The sequence below is a fragment of the Somniosus microcephalus genome, chromosome 11 (assembly GCF_052327205.1).
Source record: "Somniosus microcephalus isolate GS21.2 chromosome 11, FLI_Smic_1.0, whole genome shotgun sequence".
NCBI lineage: Eukaryota > Metazoa > Chordata > Chondrichthyes > Squaliformes > Somniosidae > Somniosus > Somniosus microcephalus.
In genome coordinates, this window is record NC_140997.1 from 227,384,996 (window position 1) to 227,407,100 (window position 22,105).

At 49.5% G+C, this 22,105-nt stretch overlaps 1 protein-coding gene across 1 annotated transcript in view; it reads left to right on the forward strand.

The window, feature by feature from the left end:
- col7a1 (collagen, type VII, alpha 1) overlaps positions 1–22,105 on the forward strand; it is a 418,430-nt gene that overhangs the window by 351,515 nt on the left and 44,810 nt on the right. Inside the window, exons 90-98 of the mRNA XM_086000010.1 lie at positions 1,043–1,105; positions 3,155–3,190; positions 3,311–3,391; positions 8,872–8,940; positions 10,253–10,288; positions 11,875–11,934; positions 17,841–17,885; positions 19,130–19,165; positions 20,659–20,694. Coding sequence (XP_085856136.1) covers positions 1,043–1,105; positions 3,155–3,190; positions 3,311–3,391; positions 8,872–8,940; positions 10,253–10,288; positions 11,875–11,934; positions 17,841–17,885; positions 19,130–19,165; positions 20,659–20,694 — 462 coding nt within the window. The remainder of the gene's footprint in view (positions 1–1,042; positions 1,106–3,154; positions 3,191–3,310; positions 3,392–8,871; positions 8,941–10,252; positions 10,289–11,874; positions 11,935–17,840; positions 17,886–19,129; positions 19,166–20,658; positions 20,695–22,105) is intronic.

Sequence of the window (22,105 nt, forward strand, 5' to 3'; positions counted from 1 at the left end):
CCAGAGAGTATAGGCCCATTCTAAATCTCTCCTCATAGGACAAGCCTCTGATCCCAGGAATCAACTTACCTTGGTTCCAAACTTCCATTGCTGGCTGGGTGATTTTGGAGCTCAAAAAGGCGCTACTCATCCTCCTCCCTACCCCAGTAGTTGGTCAGCTGCCTCTCTGATCTCCGTGGAAACCCATCAGTGGGTCTGAGTCACCAAACCACCAAACTAAGCTGCTGCAAATTCCACTCTGGTAGAGACTTGCCTGAGATGGAGTGCACACTCTCTCTCTCTCTCTCTCTCGATACATAGGGTCACACCTAAGTCCAGAGAGCTTAGCCACAAGTTGGTAGAGCTGAGGCTTAGTCAGGCATCTCCAAATGTGCTCATCGATACTGCTGGAGCTCAGCCAGGTACAGCTCCGCAGCGTACCAGCACAGAGCAATGCTAATCTTCCTACTGCTGGCCAACCAGGAGCACCATACCCATTGGACCTTTGGCTTGCAGTATTAGGGACAGCCAAGTGAGAATCCCAGCCCCTCAAGACTAGGTCTACTCCTCCAGCATCCATCAACGAGCCAGGCCGGCTGGTCAGGCAATGGATTACCAACAGTGTGCATTTTCCGATCTTCTATTGTACGAATATCATTTTCAGCCACAAGAAATGCTACTTACCTCCTCTTGCCCCGTCCCCAAGAAGGATAATCACTAGCTGGTCACTAGACTTCTCATAAGATTGGGGTTGACTCCCGCTAGGCGAACGGCAGGTATGAGGAGCTCCTCAGGAGCAGCACGGTGACCATAAAATGGATGAGTACGTTTCCACTCTCCTCCTGATCACAGCCCGGCGCACCCCATCAAATGGTGGTCCCACCAATTGGAGGTGCTCCTCTAGAGAGAGACGCTCTGAGAGGAGAAAAGATTGCAGGCTAGTGGCTGAACTATATGAAATAGCTTTAACGAGAGGTGTCCAGCCCAAATGATTGCATATTATAGGACTCTTCTGTATTTAGCTGTTTGAATTGTGCTTGATGATGTCAATCTTTCTGTCTAGGGCCCGCCTGGTCCTCCTGGTAACATGGGACTTCTGGGGAGCCCTGGTGCTCCAGGGGCTGTGGTATGTCTTAGATTCCTTGATTATACACATTATTATTCTTCTCTGCAGCTGAGGGCTAGTTGTTGTTGAACTTTGCATGTTTAAACACCATCTCAGAACAATTGGGTAAATGTAGAATTACTTAGATTGTACAGCACAGAAACAGACCATTCGGCCCAACTGGTCCATGCTGATGTTTATGCTCCACACGAGCCTCCTCCCTTCCTACTTCATCTAACCCGACCAGCATAACCTTCTGTTCCTTTCTCCCTCGTGGCTTGACCGCATGGGATGAAATCAATGGACTGAAAGTCGGGCAGGTTGCATTTAAAATAACTGCTTGATTGGTTGGGAGTGGCTCCAGCTGGCCAGAGGAGGCGAAGCAGCAGCAACATGAGGCATTGGTGTCGCACCGTGCTTCACACTGATCTGCCTCATTGCAGCGAGCCCCCTCGGCCCAATCCTACACGGCCCCTCACCCACCTGCTCAATCCTGGGCCCTAGGTCCAAGCCAACACACCAGACCCAAACTAAGAAGCCTCTGACCCCACAGCCCAAAAAAAAAAACAACTGTAAGCATCAACCCTGGGTCAAAATACAAATGTGAATGACCACTGTCCTTCTGCTGCTTGTTCTGCTACTCAGCTTGGCTCACCTGGAGGAACGGGCAGTTCTGGAGGGGGGTGCTAGGAGGTTACAGAGATTGGTAGGGGGAAGGCCATGACGGGAGTAAAACACGAGGATGAGAATTTTGAATTGGGGCACCGGGTGCCAATGTAGGTGAGTGAGCACAGGGGTGATGGGTGAGTGGGACGGGACACAAGCAGCAGAACTTTGGATGAGCTGAAGTTTCCAAAGTGCAGAGGATGGGAAGCCATCCAGGAGAGCTTCGGAATAGTCAGGTCTGGAGATGGCAAGGCATGGATGAGGCAGGGGCGGAGACAGGCGAGGTGATGGAGAGGATATGGGGCTGGAAGCTCCGGTTGGGGTCAGGTAGGACACCAAGGTTGCAAACAGTCTGGTTCAACCCGAGACAGTGGCCGGGGAGGGGGAATGTCGAAAGTAGGAATAATTTCAGATACCCCCAGGGCAACAGGACAAGAGGGCACAGGGAAAAATGAAGGCGAGACACCGGGAAGTATTTCTTCACATGAAAGGAACTGAGTTGCCAGGATGCTGGACTAACTAAAGAAAGAGCCAGACAGAAAAATGGTGGGGTTGGGATTCCGGAAGGATGAGATCAAATAGGCCGAATGGCTTTCTTCATCCAAGTCTACCTTGTGTACATTTCCTGCTTTGTCTGACAATGTTATTCATCCCAAGCAACAATAGTCTTGTTCTTAAAAGCAGAAAATGCTGGAAACACTCAACAGGTCAGGCAGCATCTGTGGAGAGAGAAACAGAGTTAACGTTTCAGGTCGATGACCTTTCATCAGAACTGGGAGAAGTTAGAGATTTAACAGGTTTTAAGCAAAGTGCAGAGTCAGGGAAAGGGGGGAGGGAGAAGGTAAGAACAAAAGGGAAGGTCTGTGATCGGGTGGAAGGCGGGAGCGATTAAATGACAACAGGGATGATGGTGCAAGGCAAAAGGGGGAGGTAATGGGACAAGTAAAGAAACAGAAGTTGGGTCCAGAGGAGGTGTAAATGGGAATAGCAGAAGCAGCACCAGCACCTGCTGTCTGGAAAAAATGGGGGCAGAGGTTATGATCTGAAATTGTTGAACTCGATGTTGAGTCCACAAGGCTGCAAAGTGCCTAATCGAAAGATGAGGTGCTGTCCATCCGCTGAGCTTCATTGTCCTCGGCCTCCTACACTGTTCCAATGAAGCTCAACGGAGGAACAGCACCTCATCTTTCGATTAGGCACTTTACAGCCTTGCGGACCCAGCATCGAGTTCCTCGGCCTCCTACACTGTTCCAGAAAGGTCAGAGTAGGTGTGGGGCAGAGAATTAAAACGGTAAGCGACCGGAAGCTCAGGGTCACATTTGTGGACTGTACAGTCTTGCCCTTCTGTTCTCTGCTGTTGAGCCTGGACACGGTCATTGATCATTGTCTCTCGTTTCTTTACAGGGTCCTCAGGGAGCCCCCGGGTTACCAGGACACGTGGTAAGTTTAAAGCTTTCTTTTTATTTTTGCGCGTTCTTGTTGACCATTTTAATTAGTGTTGTCTTAATCCGGAGTAACAGCGAGTGCTGTAAAAGTATTTTTCAATCAATCAACTTTCAGGGAGAACCTGGGAAACTCGGAATGCCGGGGAGAGATGGAATTCCAGCACAAGACGGAGAAAAAGGACCTCCTGGGGCAATGGTAATCTATTTGATTTTACTCTGCGACTTGACCTCCCTCTGATCGCTCAATTCAAATGGATACATTTCGGTAATTGATCTGATCACCGGCAAGGTGGTCAGAGTGGGACAGGTTCAGCCATACGTCAAGAGAAAATGGAACATAGGAACAGGAGGAGGCCACTCAGCCCCTCTAGCCCGTTCTACCATTCAGTTAGATAGAGTCATAGAGTTATACAGCACAGAAAGAGGCCCTTCGGCCTACCATGTCCGCGCTGGCCATCAAGCCCTGTCTATTCTAATCCCATTTTCCAGCATTTGGTCCGTAGCCTTGTATGCTATGGCGTTTCAAGTGCTCACCTAAAGGCTTCTTGAATGTTGTGAGGGTTCCTGCCTCTACCACCCTTTCAGGCAATGAGTTCCAGATTCCAACCACCCTCTGGGTGAAAAAGTTCTTCCTCAAATCCCCTCTAAACCTCCTGCCCCTTACCTTGAATCTATGCCCCCTTGTTATTGACCCCTCCACTAAGGGAAAAAGTTCCTCTCTATCTACCCAATCTATGCCCCTCATAATTTTGTACACCTCAATCAGGTCCCCCCTCAGCCTTCTCTGCTCTAAGGAAAACAACCCCAGCCTGTCCAGTCTTTCTTCATAGCTGAAGCGCTCCAGCCCAGGTAACATCCTGGTGAATCTCCTCTGCACCCTCTCCAAAGCAATCACATCCTTCCTATAGTGTGGCGACCAGAACTGCACACAGTATTCCAACTGTGGCCTAACCAGCGTTTTGTACAGCTCCATCATAACCTCCCTGCTCTTATATTCAATGCCTCGGCTAATGAAGGCAAGTATCCCATATGCCTTTTTAACCACCTTATCCACCTGTTCTGCTGCCTTCAGGGATCTATGTACATACACACCAAGGTCCCTCTGATCCTCTGTCTTTCCTAGGGTCTTACCATTCATTGTATATTCCCTTGCCTTGTTAGTCCCTCCAAAATTCATCACCTCACACTTTTCAGGGTTAAATTCCATTTGCCACTGTTCTGCCCATCTGACCAACCCATCTATATCGTCCTGCAGACTGAGACTACCCTCCTCGCTATTTACCACCCCACCAATTTTCGTGTCATCTGCGAACTTACTGATCATACCTTTTACATTCACATCCAAATCATTAATGTGGACCACAAACAGCAAGGGACCCAGCACCGATCCCTGAGGTACCCCACTGGACACAGGCTTCCAGTCACAAAAACAACCTTCGACCAACACCCTCTGCCTACTGCCACTAAGCCCGTTTTGGATCCAATGTGCCAAGGCACCCTGGATCCCATGGGCTCTTACCTTCTTGACCAGTCTCCTATGCGGGACTTTATCGAAAGCCTTACTGAAATCCATGTATACCACATCCACTGCACTACCCTCATCCACACACCTAGTCACCCCCTCGAAAAATTCAATCAAATTAGTCAGACATGATCTTCCCTTGACAAAGCCATGCTGACTATCCCTGATTAATCCTTGCCTCTCCAAGTGGAGACTAATTCTGTCCCTTAGAATTTTTTCCAATAATTTCCCTACCACTGATGTTAGGCTCACTGGCCTGTAATTCCCTGGTTTATCCCTACTACCCTTCTTGAATAATGGTACTATGTTAGCTGTTCTCCAGTCCTCTGGCACATCCCCTGTGACCAGAGAGGTTCTGAAAATTTGTGTCAGAGCCCCTGCAGTCTCCTCCTTTGCCTCACACAGCAGCCTGGGATACATCTCGTCTGGGCCTGGGGATTTATCCACTTATAATCTCCGTCTACCCGCCTTGGTTCCATATCCCTTAATACCCTTGCCTAACGAAATTCCAGCAATCTCAGTTTTGACATTTTCAATTGACCCCCAGTCTCAATAGCTCTTTAGAGGAGAGAGTTCCAGATTTCCACCACCCTTTTGTTTGAAGAAGCGCTTCCTGACATCACACCTGAATGGCCTGGCTCTGACATCACACCTGAACGGCCTGGCTCTGACATCACACCTGAACGGCCTGGCTCTGACATCGCACCTGAACAGCCTGGCTCTGACATCACACCTGAACAGCCTGGCTCTGACATCACACCTGAACGGCCTGGCTCTGACATCACACCTAAATGGCCTGGCTCTGACATCACACCCAAATGGCCTGGCTCTGACATCGCACCTGAACGGCCTGGCTCTGACATCACACCTGAACGGCCTGGCTCTGACATCACACCTGAACGGCCTGGCTCTGACATCACACCTGAGCGGCCTGGCTCTGACATCGCACCTGAACGGCCTGGCTCTGACATCGCACCTGAACGGCCTGGCTCTGACATCGCACCTGAACGGCCTGGCTCTGACATCGCACCTGAACGGCCTGGCTCTGACATCGCACCTGAACGGCCTGGCTCTGACATCGCACCTGAACGGCCTGGCTCTGACATCACAGCTGAACGGCCTGGCTCTGACATCACAGCTGAACGGCCTGGCTCTGACATCACACCTGAACGGCCTGGCTCTGACATCACACCTGAACGGCCTGGCTCTGACATCACACCTGAACGGCCTGGCTCTGACATCACACCTGAACGGCCTGGCTCTGACATCACACCTGAACGGCCTGGCTCTGACATCACACCTGAACGGCCTGGCCCTGACATCACACCTGAACGGCCTGGCCCTGACATCACACCTGAACGGCCTGGCCCTGACATCACACCTGAACGGCCTGGCCCTGACATCACACCTGAACGGCCTGGCTCTGACATCACACCTGAACGGCCTGGCTCTGACATCACACCTGAACGGCCTGGCTCTGACATCACACCTGAACGGCCTGGCTCTGACATCACACCTGAACGGCCTGGCTCTGACATCACACCTGAACGGCCTGGCTCTGACATCACACCTGAACGGCCTGGCTCTGACATCACACCTGAACGGCCTGGCTCTGACATCACACCTGAACGGCCTGGCTCTGACATCACACCTGAACGGCCTGGCTCTGACATCACAGCTGAACGGCCTGGCTCTGACATCACAGCTGAACGGCCTGGCTCTGACATCACAGCTGAACGGCCTGGCTCTGACATCACAGCTGAACGGCCTGGCTCTGACATCACAGCTGAACGGCCTGGCTCTGACATCACAGCTGAACGGCCTGGCTCTGACATCACAGCTGAACGGCCTGGCTCTGACATCACAGCTGAACGGCCTGGCTCTGACATCACAGCTGAACGGCCTGGCTCTGACATCACAGCTGAACGGCCTGGCTCTGACATCACAGCTGAACGGCCTGGCTCTGACATCACAGCTGAACGGCCTGGCTCTGACATCACAGCTGAGCGGCCTGGCTCTGACATCACACCTGAACGGCCTGGCTCTGACATCACAGCTGAACGGCCTGGCTCTGACATCGCACCTGAGCGGCCTGGCTCTGACATCGCACCTGAACGGCCTGGCTCTGACACCACACCTGAACAGCCTGGCTCTAATTTTAAGGTTACGCCCCCTTGTTCTAGACACCACCCCCCAGCCCCCACCAGAGGAAATAGTTTCTCTATACCCTATCAAATCCGTTAATCATCTTAAACATCTCAATGAGAACATCCCTTAACCTTCTATACTGGAGGGAATACAAGCCCAGTCTATGCAAATGAACTTTGTAAAGCCTAATGCGCTCCCAATACCAGGATTTTGGCACCGATGTGGCCAAGGAAATCTTTAGGTTGCTGGGAGATGTTTCCAAAGCCATGTTTGGACCGCTGATTGTTCAAATGGAGCCGTAGGAGATGGGTTTAAGTTTGTTTTCATGCTATTGTTGCCCCCAACATGTTTCTGCCTCTGCCACTGCAACACAGTGGGTTACATAAAGAGCCCAGAGAGAAAATTAAACCCAATCATTTGGGACAAGACATACAAAGCTTTACACTACATCTGGCCGCACTATTACCTGAGTCATCCCATTGCCCCAGTACTGAAATTTTCACCTTTATGATCACAAACGTACCTCGGAAATGTAACAAACTATTGGTAGAGTTGCCAACTCTGGACGTATTCCTGGAGATTTCATCACGTGACCTCCTGCCTCTAACCGCCCCGCCCCCCCCCCCCGCACACTCACCCGCCATTGGTCAGCTGACGCGTCCATCGTCACAGCGCACCGCCTTCCCACGGCCAATTGGAAAGCCGATTGGATGATTCTTGACTGTCAGCCAAAACAACCTGCTGTCCCATCTTCAATATTTTTCTAACAAAGAAACAAAAATATTTAAAGAAAATGGGGAAAACCCCCCCACAATTTTGTTTAATGTCCCCCTGTGATTGTTCTCCCAGGTTTTTGCACGCGGCAGTGTCCTGGCGATCAGCCTTTAATTCCTGGAGACTCCAGGGCAATCCTGGAGGGGTGGTGACCCGAGCTAGTGGTCGAGCCTACTCCTTGCAGTTCAGGCTTCAAGTCAATCTTCTCCCAATCACATGACTGCCTGGTAATTGGTCAGAGATTTTCCATTATTTTCAGTACAATACATATTTACTTTCCGGATCCCAGCGCTTACTGAGATATCGCAGCTCAAGGATCTAAGGCCAGCTTCACTGCAATCAATAACTTTGATTGATGGCCTAATGACCTTAGTTCACTGACTCACTGAACTCTTCAACAACAACAACAACAACTTGCATTTATAAAGTGCCTTTAACATGGTAAAACGTCCCAAGGCGCTTCACAGGAACGTTTGACACTGAACAACATAAGAGATATTAGGGCAGATGACTAAAAGCTTGGTCAAAGAGGTAGGTTTTAAGGAGCGTCTTAAAGGAGGAAAGAGAGGCGGAGAGGTTTAGGGAGGGAATCCCAGAGCTTAGGGCCCAGGCAGCTGAAGGCGCGGCCACCAATGGTTGAGCGATTATAATCAGGGATGCTCAAGAGAGCAGATATCTCGGGGGTGGGGGGGGTTGTGGGGCTGGTGGAGGTTAGAGAGATAGGGAGGGGGGCGAGGAGGCCATGGAGGGATTTGAAAACAAGGATGAGAATTTTGAAATTGAGGCGTTGCTTAACCGGGAGCCAATGTAGGTCACACCTTGAGTATTGTGTGCAGTTTTGGTCACCTTATCTAAGGAAGGATGTTCTTGCCATGGAAGGAGTGCAGCGAAGATTCACCAGGCTGATACCTGGGATGGCAGGAATGACGTATGAGGAGAGATTGGGTTGATTGGGCTTGTACTCGCTGGAGTTTAGAAGAATGAGAGGGGATCTCATTGAAACTTATAAAATTCTAACAGGACTAGGCAGACTAGATGCAGGAAGGATGTTCCCGATGGTCGGGGAGTCTAGAACCAGGGGTCACAGCCTAAGGATAAGGGGTAAGCCATTTAGGACAGAAATGAGGAGGAATTTCTTCACCCAGAGAGTGGTGAACCTGTGGAATTGGATGACCTCAAGTTTACAGAAGGTAGAGCAACATCTCATTTGAGATTTTAATTTTTTTTTTTAGGGGGTTCGAGGATTTCCGGGTGCCGTTGGATCCAAGGGGGAAGCGGGAGCCGTCGGACCCCCCGGACAGGTAAGTTAATTTTGATCTCTGATTGTCGGTCAGGCAGCTGTGATACCTTCACTATTGGGCACTGAGGTCCAACACACCCCCAATGCGTGCGGTGAGTTCAAAGGGCGTTCGGAGCCTGCACAGAAACTACGCACTGGGTTCATTAGACCCCCCTGCCCCCACCCCCCCCCCCCCCACAACCCGAGCTCCATTTAAATGAGGCAGCCACCCCATAATATGGTTAAAACGCTGCACGGCAATGGTTTGGAACGGGCACTGAAGGGCAGACCACGTTGTAAAGAAAATAAAATTCCTGTCCTCTGCTACCCCAGCGCATGTCCCCATCCCCGATGCCACGCTCCCCATGCCGGAAAATTGCCTGGCACACAATAGGCATTCGACAGCCCCTCACTGGCTAATGGTGCTCGAAGGGGGCACGGTGGCATAGTGGTTAGCACTGTTGCCTCACAGCACCAGGGACCCGGGTTCAAATCCAGCCTCGGGCGACTGTCTGTGTGGAGTTTGCACATTCTCCCCGTGTCTGCGTGGGTTTCCTCCGGGTGCTCCGGTTTCCTCCCACAGTCCAAAGATGTGCGGGTTAGGTTGATTGGGTTATGATAAATTGACCCTTAGTGTTAGGGGGATTAAATGCGTGGGGTTACGGGGATAGGGTGGGATATGTGTCGGTGCAGGCTCGATGGGCCGAAGTGGCCTCTATCTGCACTGTGGGGATTCTGTGATTCTGTGACATTAGGGCATCTTGAGAGAGGCCCCGGGAACGCTCCAATATCCTGCCCTGGCATTACTTGGCAAGGTCCCCTCATTTCTGTACAGGTGCCCGGGGCATATTAAGAACCCCGAATGTTTCTGCTTCCTTCTGCAGTGTCACAAAAAGGAAGTGGGTCTCCATTGCTGTCTGTTATCTTGGGCCTCAAGTCGTTCTGTTACGTGGTTGCGATCGGCCTTTATGATTGATCTCCAGCACAGGTGCAGTGAGCTGCCAGGAAGTGTGGTTGAGGCCAGGGCACTGGGCTTATTAATTTGCAGCGACATGCTGTAATGGGGTGAAGGTTGGGTGGGTATTCTGAAAGGATGAACTCAAATAAGCTGAAGGAGCCTTCTTCATTCAAATGTGTACGGCCATCTTGTGAATGGCGCAGGGCATGGGAGGACCTCGAAAGGAGAATGATCGGAACAATTGGAGGTGGGACGATGTATATTTTGCTCTGCGAGGATCCCGTGTAAGGGGCATCCCCTGGATCGCAATTGAAACCGTATTACCTTATGTAGACTTTGTCAAAGTTCTTCTTTCAATGTGTGCTTTTTCTTTTAGTCAATTATTGGAAATCCCGGACCCAAAGGAGAAAAGGTAAAGATACGAAAGTTCTAACATGTAGAAGAGAAGATTGTGTAGAAATTACAGCAGAGAACCAGGCCATTCGGCCCAACTGGTCCGTGCCGGTCTTTATGCTCCATGGTTACTTATCTAGCTTCCCCCTTTTTATTTTACAAAAGGAAGGTGACATTCTCAGCCCACACGGAGATCAGAATCACACCTCCGGAGGGGGAAAGATATGCCTTACTTGTAGACCTCGTTTCCTCTTTTAGACTTCGGTCCCAGTATAAAATAGAACATTCTTAATAAAAATTTAGGATTGACCCCTCCAGCTATCTAGTCAGTGAATTGGAAAATAGCTTTCTTCTAAGAAAAAAACAGTTCTGTGGCGGAGCCACCAGGGGATTCAGGACAATTGTTTATAATTCCTTTAACAGCAATGTAGTGCAACCGGGGGCTGCACCTTTACTGTATCTGTTAACTGTACTATGGCTTCTTTCCTTTACTCCGCGTGATGACGTCATGCCGCCCGTCACGTGATCCCCCAATGGCGGGAAGAACGTGCTGACGTCATGACGTCAGTGCTCGGAACCTTCTAGCAGTTCTAGAGAGGCTTTCAACCAGACCAGACCTATTTGCATTGTATCCAGCAGTTTACTGTTTAACTTCATTTGTTCATTAAATTTTATTGTTTTTGATTCTCTGCGTCGATCTCAATTCTTCAGCTAGGAACCTCCGTTCCTACAGTTCCTTATTTTTCATGAGGCTCTTTTACTACAGGTTAAATAGGCAGTGTTTTTAAAAAAATCTGTCCTAGCCTCACCTTTACTGTAAATCGGACCACAATATTTCCCCTTCATTTAGAAGGGCTTACGTGCGAAGCATTTGTGTTTTCTCAAGTGTGAGATTACTACGAGGCAAGAAGTACTTTCTGCAAGGAGGGTGCAGCCTTGATATGTCTTCAAAACTCGTCAGTCCTTCTCCCAGGAGCTGTTTCATTGGATCCTAGGCCAGCCAGTCAGATAGAAGCCCGTGGTGACTGAGCCCTGTGTAACGGGGAGCCGGGCTGTGGGCCAGAGACCGCGGGTGGGCTGGATCAGCAGCACCGTGAGTTGCCCCCAGTGGCGCAGGAGGTACGTCCGGTGTGATGGTATTAGGCCCCAGGCTGGATCACCAAGACTGGTGCTGAGGTGCCCGATCTCGGTTCGGGGTCGATGGGAACGGTACAGTTAGCCGGTGGAGGTGTGGAAAAAAAAATAAAATCAGCCGACCCTTCCATTCCCGATCGCTAGGCTGCGGCTCCCGGAAAGCGCCCGCGCGAGGGACGGGGCTTCCCGGCTTGGCTGTGATGCCCACCTTGGTGGAGCAGCCGAAGGCTGGGACGTGAAGAATGGCCACTCGGCCGAGGCGAAAGAGAAAGCAGCTGGTGACGTTGAGCGGCACATCAGCACGAATCAGTCCTCTCATGGCAGAGAAAGAGGAAGGAAAGTCATTCCTTTACAATCCGTAGAAAACCCCGGTGAAATATAAAATGAAATCAAACCGCATGTGGCTCTGACTTTAATTTCGGTGCAGTGGGATCATTCATTGCCTCATTTTGTGTTGTGTGTATTCTTTAGGGAACGTCTGGACTGGTGGTGCCTGGAGTCACGGGACAGAGAGGCCTGAAGGGAGATGCGGTAAGTATGTGTTTTCCCTTGTTGAGCACAGCACTATTCTACACTTAGAAACAAGAGCTGGCGAGGATTCAGCTCGCTCGCAGACACCATGAGCGAAGAATGGTGAACATGTCCATTTTGGCAGGAAGAATAAAAAAGAAGCATATTATCTAAATGGTGAGAGATTGCAGAGCTCTGAGATGCAGAGGGATCTGGGTGTCCTAGTGCATGAATCAGAAAAGGTTAGTATGCAGGTACAGCAAGTAATTAGGAAAGCTAATAGAATGTTATCGTTTATTGCGAGGGGAATTGAATACAAAAGTAGGGAGGTTATGCTTCAGTTATACAGGGCATTGGTGAGACCACATCTGGAGTACTGTGTACAGTATTGGTCTCCTTATTTAAGGAAGGATGTAAATGCGTTGGAAGCAGTTCAGAGAAGGTTTACTAGACTAATACCTGGAATGGGCGGGTTGTCTTATGAGGAAAGGTTGGACAGGCTAGGCTTGTATCTGCTGGAGTTTAGAAGAGTAAGAGGTGACTTGATTGAAACATATAAGATCCTGAGGGGTCTGGACAGGGTGGATGTGGAGAGGATGTTTCCTCTTGTGGGAGAATCTAGAACTAGGGGTCACTGTTTAAAAATAAGGGGTCGCCCATTTAAGACAGAGATGAGGAGAATTTTTTTCTCTCAGAGGGTGGTGAGTCTTTGGAACTCTCTTCCTCAGAGGGCGGTGGAAGCAGAGTCTTTGAATATTTTTAAGGCAGAGGTAGATAGATTCTTGATAAGCAAGGGGGGTGAAAGGTTATCGGGGGTAGGTGGGAATGTGGAGTAATCGGATCAGCCATGATCTTATTGAATGGCGGAGCAGGCTCGAGGGGCCGAGTGGCCTACTCCTGCTCCTAATTCATATATTCGTATGTCGGTGGAGTAGGGTGGTGCTGTTCTGTGGTTTGAGGTTGCCATATAGAAAGTTAACATGCAGGTACACCATGCAATTAGGAATGCAAATGGTATGTCAGTCTTTATTGCAAGGGGGTTGGAGTATAAGAATAAGGAAGTCTTGCTGCAATTATACAGGGCCCTGGTGAGGCCACACCTGGAGTACTGTGTACAGTTTTGGTCTCCTTACCTAAAGAAGGATGTACTTGCCTTAGAGGGAGTGCAATGAAAGTTCACTAGATTGATTCCTGGGATGAGAGGGTTGTTCTATGAGGAGAGATTGAGTAGATTGGGCCGATACTCTCTGGAGTTTAGAAGAATGAGAGGTGATCTCATTGAAACGTATAAAAGACGGATTGACAGGGTGGATGCCGAGAGGATGTTTCCCCTGGCTGGAAGGTCTAGAAGTAGGGGTCATAGCCTAAAGATAAAGGCCTAGAAATTCACTATGGCCCCGCCAGCTGGCTAGCGCCCAAAAGTTAGCGCTGGGCGGGAAGCCTATAGCGATCGTCAGATATTCATTGTTAGCGCCCCAATTCGGAACCGGGCGCTATACCAGGGTGTGCCCGCCTCCGCTTGGGGCGCTGACACTGAATATCAGCGCTCTTGGCGCCGCTGCGCCAGCCGCTGCGGAGCGGCAGGCTGCGGTACTGCAGGCCTCCTCCTTCTCTTAAGGGGGAGCTGCCTGCAACGGGGAGATCGCCGCTGGATAGTGCCGGCAAATGAGCCCGGCACCACGGAGAAGTGCCGGGCTCGCGGAAAGCAGCCGGCAATGCCGCGGCGGGGGGGGGGGGGGGGTGGAGGAGGCCGGGGAAGGAGGTGCGGGCAGGCGGCCGCCGAAAAAGCGGCCGGCCGCACCTTCCGCTTTAAAGCGCCCCACTAAGGCAGCAGGACGGCCCCGTTTTCTGGTCGCTGTTTGCGGTCGCTTCGGAGGAGGCGGCCACAACTAAATATGGGGATCGGGCCGGTTTCGGGGCGGAACCGGGGCACTGCGCACAGCGCTAACGGCTACCACTGCCAATACCGCTGCGCTGAATATCTGCGCAAACTCATTTCTGGCGCAAAATCACTCTTTAGGCGTTAACTGGGCGCAAAGCTGGCAGCGCCTTAATGAATTTCTAGGCCAAAGGGTCGGCCATTTAGGATTGAGATGAAGAGACATTTGTTCACTCAGAGGGTGGTGAATCTTTGGAATTCTCTACCCCAGAGGGCTGTGGATGCTCAGTCGATGAGTATATTCAAGACAGAGATCGATAGATTTTTGGACTCTAGGGGTAACGAGGGATATGGGGATCAGGCGGGAAGGTGGAGTTGAGGCCGAAGTTCAGCCCGTGATCTTATTGAATGGCGGAGCAGGCTCGAGGGGCCGTATGGCGGAGCAGGCTCGAGGGGCCGTATGGCGGAGCAGGCTCGAGGGGCCGTATGGCGGAGCAGGCTCGAGGGGCCGTATGGCGGAGCAGGCTCGAGGGGCCGTATGGCGGAGCAGGCTCGAGGGGCCGTATGGCGGAGCAGGCTTGAGGTGCTGTGTGGCGGAGCAGGCTCGAGGGGCCGTATGGCGGAGCAGGCTCAAGGGGCCGTATGGCGGAGCAGGCTCGAGGGGCCGTATGGCCGAGCAGGCTCGAGGGGCCGTATGGCCGACTCCTGTTCCTAATTCTTATGTTTCTCAGGTGTGTAGTGGGGAAAATCAATGGGGTGAAAATTGAGCAGGTTCTACAACGGGTGGCTGACCTGCACCCCCAGATTCCTGCCCAGGTGTTGAAGGTGAAAATTACCCCCCTCTCTCTCCCCTCCACCCCCCGCCATTGGTTGGGACTCTGGCGCCAACCTTTGTCCACCTGGGCACTAGTCAGCATCTGTGAGGAGAATTGTTTTTCAACAGCGAGTTGTTGTGATCTGGAACGCGCTGCCTGAAAGGGCGGTGGAAGCAGATTCAATAGTAACTTTCAAAAGGGAATTGGATAAATACTTTTAAAGGAACCCTGCGATGGCCTGTGCTGTACCTAAAATAAAACAGAAAATGCTGGAAACACTCAGCAGGTCGGGCAGCATCGGTGGAGAGAGAGAAACAGAGTTAACATTTCAGGTCGATGACCTTTCATCAGAACTGGAAAAGGTTAAAGATGTAACAGGTTTTAAGCAAGTGCAGAGCCTGGGAAAAGTGGGGAGGAGGAAAGAACAACAGGGAAGGTATGTGACAGGGAGTGATAGGCAGGAGAGATTAAATAACAAAAGGCGGTGATAATGGGACTAGTAAAGAAACAAAAGATGGGTCTAGAGGAGGTGTAAATAGGAATAGCAGAAGCAGCACCTGCTGTCTGGAAAAAATGGAGGCTGAGGTTATGATCTGAAATTGTTGAACTCGTTGAGTCCGGAAGGCTGTAAAGTGCCTAATCGAAAGATGAGGTGCTGTTCCTCGAGCTTACGTTGAGCTTCATTGGGACAGTGTAAGAGGCTGAGGACAGAGAAAAGAAAGAAAAGACTTGCATTTCTAAAGCGCCTGTCACGACCACCAAACATCCCAAAGTGTTTTACAGCCAATGAAGTACTTTTTCAAGTGTAGTCACTGTTGTAATGTAGGAAATACAGCAGCCAATTTGCGCACAGCAAGCTCCCACAAATAGCAATGTGATAATGACCAGATAATCGTTTTTTGTGATGTTGATTGAGGGATAAATATTGGCCCCAGGACACCAGGGAGAACTCCCCTGCTCTTCTTCGAAATAGTGCCATGGGAGCTTTTACGTTCACCTGAGAGAGCAGACGGGGCCTCGGTTTAACGTCTCATCCGAAAGACGGCACCTCCGACAGTGCAGCGCTCCCTCAGCACTGCACTGGAGTGTAAGCCTCGATTATTGTGCTCAAGTCTCTGGAGTGGGAGGCGAGAGACCCACTGAGCCACGGCTGACACACAGAGGTCAGAGTGGGAGTGGAGCGGAGAATTAAAGTGACAGGTTGTACCTAACCTGGGAGTGCTTGTTACTGACTTTGGACAGTGAGAGGAGAATGTCCCATCCCTCAGCTCTGACATCCTTCACCTGAATGATAACAATTAAAAAGAAAAATAGCCTGCACCAGTTTACTCTGTGGTATTTTTGGGGGATGTGACCCCCCACACTCCTCGTGATTTCACTGACGACCAATAGGAGGTTGAGGGAGCTGGAAAAATGCAATTTTTCCCAGCAGCGCCATTCGTATTATTTTTAATTCGTTCTTGGGATGTGGGCATCGCTGGCAAGGCCGGCATTTATTGCCCATCCCTAGTTGCCTTTGAGAAGGTGGTGGTGAGCCGCCTTCTTGAACCGCTGCAGTCCGTGTGGTGAAGGTACTCCCACAGTGCTGTTAGGGAGGGAGTTCCAGGATTTTGACCCAGCGACGATGAAGGAACAGATATATTTCCAAGTCAGGATGGTGTGTGACTTGGAGGGGAACTTGGAGGTGGTGGTGTTCCCATGCGCCTGCTGCCCTTGTCCTTCTAGGTGGTGGAGGTCACGGGTATGGGAGAACCATTGATCCTAAATAGCAGTGCAAAGTGTCTTAGTCCCTGAGTAACCTTACAAGAGAGGTCATGACCTATTTTCACCCCCACCCACCCCACCAAATAAATATTTTGTTAACAGAAGATACTCAGGGGTGTGTGTCAGTCTTGGCGTAATGGTAGCTCTCTTGCCTCTGAGCCAGAAGGTTGTGGGTCCAAGCCCCACTTGAACACTCCAGTGTAAGCCTGATGGAGTGCTGCACTGTTGGAGGTGCCATCTTTCGGATGAGACGTTAAAACTGAGGCCCTGTTTGCTCTGTGAGGTGGATGTTAAAGATTTTGAAGAAGAGCAGGGGAGTTCTCCCTGGTGTCCTGGCCAATAGCTATCCCTCAATGGATACCAGATGATCTGGCCATTATTTCATTGCTGTTTGTGGGAGCTTGCTGTGCGCAAATTAGCTGCCGCAAGTTAGCTCCTACATCACAACAGTGACTACACCCCACTTCAAAAAGTACTTCATTGGCTGTAAAGAGCTTTGGGATGTCCTGAGGTCGATAAAGCCCCTGTATAAATGCAATTTCTTGCTTTTCTTTCTTTCTAGATCTTGACTTTGTGCAATTGTGTAAAACGAGTGATAGCAAGACGGCAATTGAAATGAATAGTAATAAAAATGGAGAGAGATGTAAAATGGGCTGCTGACTCGCTATCGCCCGTTGTACACCGAAGTCAAGGTCTACCCCTCAAAGTTTCCAAATTGTGACCATGAACACACAAAATTGCATTGTATGCCCACCCTTTTAAAATGATTAACTGCGGTGTTAACTGGGAGTTCAGTGGGTCCCAGAACCATCTCCATATGCTGCATACTTGCATCTGCAGAGTGTTCACTGTCACAACGCTGCAAAGGAACATCTTCATCACAACTAAGAATCGTGCAGTCTCCCGAACCAGTGTGTTTAAATTGTGAAGTTTCTTCAGCTTGTAGTTGGGGTTTATTCATGTTAACAGGTTCTGTAAAGTAGAATTCATTGAGGATTTTAGGCGAGTTTTCATAGAATCATAGAATAGTGCAGCACAGAGGGAGGCCATTGGGCCCATCGAGTCTGCGCCGGCTCTTTCGAAGAGCAATCCAGTTCGTCCCATTCCCCCTCGCTCTTTCCTCGCATCCCTTCAAATTCTTTCTCCTTCAAGTAATTATTTTACACTAAAGCAGTAGCTAAACCGTTTTGCACTGACACCAGGATGTTCTAATGTAAATCCAGAGTCAGGACCTGACCTGATTCCAGAGTGCAGTGGATCGGGGTGGGATTTCATGGTACTTTATTCTGGAGTCAGGTTGTATTCTGGCTCCGGATTTACACCACTGTTTCTTAGCCTCGGTGTGGCCTGAAGACGCTGTGCAGTGACTCTTAACGGTTGTGGTGTAAGTGCAGCCAAAAAAATGATTGTGATGTTTAAACGAGAAGGACCGTAACTAAAATTAACATTTTTATTTATTTTCTCCCCAGGGTATGAAAGGAGACCAAGGTTCAGCGGGTGCGAAAGGAGAGAAGGTAGGAAGTTCAAAGACTTGAATGTGTGATGCACTGGCGTAGATTCGGGGTCGGGGCTAAGAGCTTTGCAAGCCGCAACCCCATGTCGCAAAATTTGGGCACGCTTTTCTGCCCATTCATCTTAATAGACGGAAAATCATGAACGTTTGTGCTTAAATTCACAGTAAGGTGGTCATTTAAACTTTGGCCGATAGTGTAAAATGGGCAATATCATATTGGCCGCCAACTACACGACCGACCAACCAATGAAAAGGAAAATCGGGCGTGGTCTACAACGGGCACCTAGTTCGATTAGCGATGGAGTAAAATGGCCGTTAAAGTTAAAATTAACCCCGGAGGGATTCTGCACACCGGGCTCTTGTGCCCCAGCATTGAAAGTTTAAAATTCCACCCCCCTACCCCGCCCCTCCACACCAGTAACCCAGAGGCCTGGACTAATGATCCAGAGACATAAGTTCAAATCCCATTTCAATTCAGTTAATTAAATAAATCTGGAATAAAAAGCTAGAATCAGTAATGGTGACCATGAAACTACCGGATTATCGTAAAACCCATCTGGTTCACTGATGTCCTTCAGGGAAGGAAATCTGCCGTCCTTACCCGGTCTGGCCTATATGTGACTCCAGACCCACAGCAATGTGGTTGACTCTTAACCGGCCGCTGAAATAGCCTAGCGAGCCTCTCAGTTGTGTAAAGCGGCAGTAAATGCAGGCCTTGCCAGCGACACCCACATCCCATGAATAAAAAACAACTTTACAGTGTGTAAATAGAAACGTCGGTTTGAGGGATAGTTCATTGACATTCCGTCAGGGTGGGTTATGCCCAGCAAATAACCGGCCAATTCCGCTGCTCTTTTGTTTTGTGGCAGTTTCGGCTTTGCGTCGACGGGACTGTGCGAGGGACCAAAAACCGGACGGGCCGCTGTGCCAGATTCCCGCCCAGGCGGAAGGACATGAGAATTACCCCCAGTCCTATTGAAACCCACCTTCCGTCACCAGCCTCCCCGTAACTTCAACCCCCTTCCTCCCTGCTCGCTGTCCAGTTCCTCCCCCGTGACGTACCGAGGGACGCTTCGCTGCCGTAAAGCAGCTGATTGAGTGCGATGTGTTGCTGTTTACTGTCTCATCGCATCTTGCTCTCTGTTGAATGAAACGGGGGTGGGAGGGGGGGTTCTCGTTTGTTTTAGCGCTCTTTTTCACTGGTGATCTTGGGTGAGGATTCGATCATGTTTTGTCTCATTCCAGGGTGGACTGGGTGAGCCTGGAGAGCCGGGACAGGATGTGAGTGATCAATCCATTGACCGTTTTTCACGCCTCCATTTTGATTGACTTCTGACAAGGGATAAGTAGCCATCTTGAAGAGTGGGAAATGATCCTTTTCTTAATAGGAAAGGGGAGCAGTTCTTTATTAAAGTCTTTATATCCAGGAAATAGTAGGTGGTTGAGCTTGGTTGTGGTACGGTATGTCATGGAGCAACAGAGACATTAAAATAGCACGGACCCCAGTATATGCAGGGCTGTAACAACAGCACCTCTCGCCTCTGAGTCAGAAGATTGTGGGTTCAAGTCCCACTCCAGAGACTTCAGCACATAATCCCGACTGACATGTACTGCAGGGACTCCTGCACTGTCAGATGAGACGTTAAACCGAGGCCCCGTCTGCCATCTCAGGTGAACGTAAAGGATCCCACGGCATTAATCACAGGAGTGCAGACGAGTTCTCCCGGTGTATTTGCCAATATTTATCCCTCAACCAACATCACTAAAACAGATTATCTGGTCATTATCACATTGCTGTTTGTGGGAGCTTGCTGTGCGCAAATTAGCTGCTGCATTTCCTCCGTTACAACAGTGACCACACTTCAAAAAGTACTTCATTGGCTGTCAAGCACTTTGGGACGTCCGATGGTCGTGAAAGATACAAGTCCCTTCCTTTAACAAGCAAGTGACACGTAACAAAATTATCCAGAGTCTTCACAAAAGATAGATATGTACTTTTAATGAAGATTTTGCAACACAAAACTATCATTACAATGATTTTGTATCAAATAATTTTACACCTTGCTACTTGGGATCTGTCCCTTCCTAAAACAAGTGATGATTTTTACTTCTTTAATCGACCTGTTACTACAGAAACGCTCCCCAGTTTTACCTTGCCAAAGTTGTCTGGTTTCTATTTTTATTCAACTTTCATTTTACCTACTGTATATACTTGTGCAGAAGGTACCCTACATGTGAAACGGCCTCCGCTATTCTTCGGCCAAAAAAGGAACATAAATTTCTAGTTTTATACACGGGTATATAAGAAAACCTATCGCATTGAACCTGGATCTCATTGAAAGTTATAAAATTCTAACAGGACTAGACAGACTAGATGCAGGAAGGATGGCGGGGAGTCCAGAACCAGGAGTCACAGTCTAAGGATAAGGGGTAAGCCATTTAGGACTGAGATGAGGAGGAATTTCTTCACCCAGAGAGTGGTGAACCTGTGGAATTCTCTACCACACAAGGCAATTGAGGCCAATTCATTAAATATATTCAAGAAGGAGTTAGATATATTTCTTAAGGCTAAAGGGATAGGGGGAGAAAGCAGGGACAGGGTACTGAATTTGGATGATCAGCCATGATCTCATTAAATGGCGGAGCAGGCTCGAGGGGCCGAATGGCCTACTCCTGCTCCTATCTTCTATGCTTCTATGTTTCTATGCATAGGGTAGGCAGAACCCTTGTCACAACCTTTTAATATATTTTATTGTTCATTATTTTTATTGCAGGGTTTTAGAGGGTCGCCTGGAGTCAAAGGAGATAAGGTACGTGACGTCTGTATTTTTGCAATTATATCACTATCGAAGAAGAGCAGGGAATTCTCCCCGGTGTCCTGGGCCAACATTTATCCCTCAATCACCATCACTAAAACAGATCATCTGGTCACTATCACATCGCTGTGTGTACATTTTCTGCCGCGTTTCCTACATTACAACATTGACTACACTTCAAAAGTACTTCATTGGCTGTAATGCGCATTGGGACGTCCCGCGATAGTGAAAGGCGCTATAGAAATGCAAGTCTTTCTCTTCCTCTCTCTTTCTCTTTCTCTTTTACTCTCTCGCTTTTTCTTTCTTTCTCTTTTTCTTTCTCTCTTTCTTTCTCTCTCTTTAGTGTGGAGAAGTCAGTTTCAATATACAAGGGCTGTTTCAACTGATTTTCTTGGCTTCAGAAATCTCTAAATTGAACTTTTTGCCAGTTACGATTGTACTACGAGGGTCACATTTTATGGATGCAGGTTACTGGTGGAGAGCCTCACCCACCTGACTGTACCTGATGGGAAATCACGTGAAGAAGGACAGAAAAAGACCAGCTGGCCCACCAAGGCTGCCCCATCCTGTCGTGGTGCAACCTACACCCGGCCACATTGACCCTTCCCCTCAGGGGAGACTTTAAGCAGAGGAAGGAAACCGTAGGCCAATTTAGGGTAAATCTGGGAAATTCCTCTGCGAGCCCAAAGGCAATCAAGCAAGATCCAGCACAGTGACCGCTAGTACTAGTCCCGGTTAAACCACTTATCTTCTATGACCCGAGATGTCGTCCACTCACAGGATCTAGGCCAGCAGCAAGTCCACACTTACTGGCGATCGATTCCAGAGGATGCCGACACTCTGCGGAGATGTACTTCCGAGCATCTTTTTTTTAAAGGCCTCGCTCCTCCCTATCTCTGCCACCTCCTCCAGCCCTACTACTCTCCGGGATCTCTCTTCTAACGCAGTGTCCACACACAGCAGAAATTGCTGGATAATAATCAGGAGCAGGAATGGCGACTGATTTCCCACCTCCCTTCCCGGCTAAGAGATGCTAAAGCCACCCCTTGGGTGGGATCTAATAAAACCAGCACAGAGCACGGGTGGAAACCTGGGACCTTCCGTATCTGAATGGTTCAGTACCACATTGAGTAGTTCGCGTAACAACTGAGCTGTTGGGGGAACTTCTTTTTTTTGTTCGTTTATGAGATGTGGACATCGCTGCCAAGGCCCAGCATTTATTGCCCATCCCTAGTTGCCCTTGAGAAGGTTGGTGGTGAGCCGCCTTCTTGAACCGCTGCAGTCCGTGTGGTGAAGGTACTCCCACAGTGCTGTTAGGGAGGGAGTTCCAGGATTTTGACCCAGTGACGATGAAGGATCGGCCGATATATTTCCAAGTCAGGATGGTGTGTGACTTGGAGGGGAA